General features: G+C 28.6%; 1 protein-coding gene across 1 annotated transcript; it reads right to left on the bottom strand.

The window, feature by feature from the left end:
- Positions 1-1,409: 1,409 nt before the first annotated feature.
- Phum_PHUM406070 (dock, putative) lies at positions 1,410-1,685 on the bottom strand (the record flags this gene model as incomplete). Its single annotated transcript, XM_002428820.1, has 1 exon — positions 1,410-1,685. One exon carries the CDS (start codon positions 1,683-1,685, stop codon positions 1,410-1,412), a length of 276 nt encoding a protein of 91 aa, XP_002428865.1.
- Between the last annotated feature and the right edge of the window lie 29 nt (positions 1,686-1,714).

Raw genomic sequence — 1,714 nt, 5'->3', positions numbered from 1 at the left:
AATTTTAATAATTTTTTTTTTTTTTTTTTTTACAAAAATGGGCAAAAAATCGACGAAAATTCTATTTTAAAAAAATTATTATTATTATTATTATTATTATTATTATCCACCATTAAACACGACAAGGCTACTTGTCGGAGTTTTTTAAGTATTTATCCGAGGTTTCTACCCGATTCCTTAGGGACAAATACTCGAATTTCGGTGGTGCCACTTATTATAAGATAGCACCACATCAATTCTTGAAGGTCTTCCTGAGTCCGTCTTTTTCGATGGGAACGATTTGTCTCCTGAACTGGGCTCCGGTGACTAACATCTTTGGAGTGGCCAGGGTCAGAAGCAGTGAAATTCACGTTCTCGTCGAGCTGCCTCAGGTCGACAGTAGAACAAGATTTGTTTTTTGGTTCTTACTTTGTCTTGTTCTCATTTTTTTGCTCTTTTTAAGCCAACAGCACGTGGCGTTCTCAAACGGTCACCCATCCAAGTTTGCACCACGCCCGATGCTGCTTAACTTCGGTGATCGTACGGGAACCGGTGTGACCAGCACGCTATGGCCGTTGGCTTTTATTATTATTATTATTATTATTATTATTATTATTATGACTTTACTTTTAACCTCCTCGGTTTTGACCTTTTGAAGCTACGCGAAAAATGAAAAAATTTAAATAAAAAAAAAAAAGAAAAATTTCGCGTTTAATAATAATAATAATAATCCATTGCTAGTCACCTAAAATACTACAACGCATAAAATTTTCCTTAAAAAAAAACTAATTAATAATAATAATAATAGTAATAATTTGTTTTCGAAAACGTAAAAAACTGCCCCACCCCCACCCACCCCTTCCCCCTCGGTATTTATATTAACCGGTCATTTTTTAATAATAATAATAATAAAATTTATTTTAAATATAACCACTTAACAACCACTTTATTATTATTATTATTATTAAAAATTCGAAATCGTATAAAATTTTTAATTTAAAATAAATTTTTCGGGACGTGCGAACGAAAGTAAAAAAAAAAAAAAAAAAAAAAAAAAAAAATATAAATAAAAATAATTATTTGTGATATTAAATCGATTCCATAATTTTATTTATATATATATATATCTTATTATTATTATTACTATTATTAAGTCGATAATATTTTTTATTATATCAAGTCTGATTTTTTTTTTTTATTATATTATAATGAATAAATAAATAAATAAATTTCTATTAATTAAATTTTAAAAAAATAATTTATTATTATTATTATTATTAATGTGATAAAAATAATTAATAAAATACAAAATACTGAAGTTTTAAAAGGAACTACCAACTGCGTCATTTATTTATTTATTAACTTTTTTTTTTTTTTTTTTTTTGGTATAAAAAAAAAAAAAAAAAAAAAAAAAAATTTAAGGGTTTTTTTTAAATCGTTCGACCCAGTAAGGGGGGGAGCCTGTCCGTAAATTTATGAAAATTTCTTTCCAGCTCTTTTTGATAGTCTCTCTGATCGGGCCCGATTAAATTTTTATTCTTTCTCAACGCGTCCAAACATTTTTTCAAAAAATCTTTAAAACACAATCTGAGTTTCGTTTGAAGTCTGTTGGGTATTTTTCCTTCTTGCAAATCCGACAGGAAAACCAAAGCGACTTCCATGGGTCCCTGATTCACGGTCGTTCCTATGCAACCCTGCAGAACCATTTGAAGGATTTTCGGATCGGGAGGTTCTT

This window comes from Pediculus humanus, genomic scaffold, assembly GCF_000006295.1.
Source record: "Pediculus humanus corporis 1103172108036 genomic scaffold, whole genome shotgun sequence".
Classification (NCBI taxonomy): domain Eukaryota; kingdom Metazoa; phylum Arthropoda; class Insecta; order Psocodea; family Pediculidae; genus Pediculus; species Pediculus humanus.
This window is presented reverse-complemented; position numbering and strand designations above follow the sequence as displayed.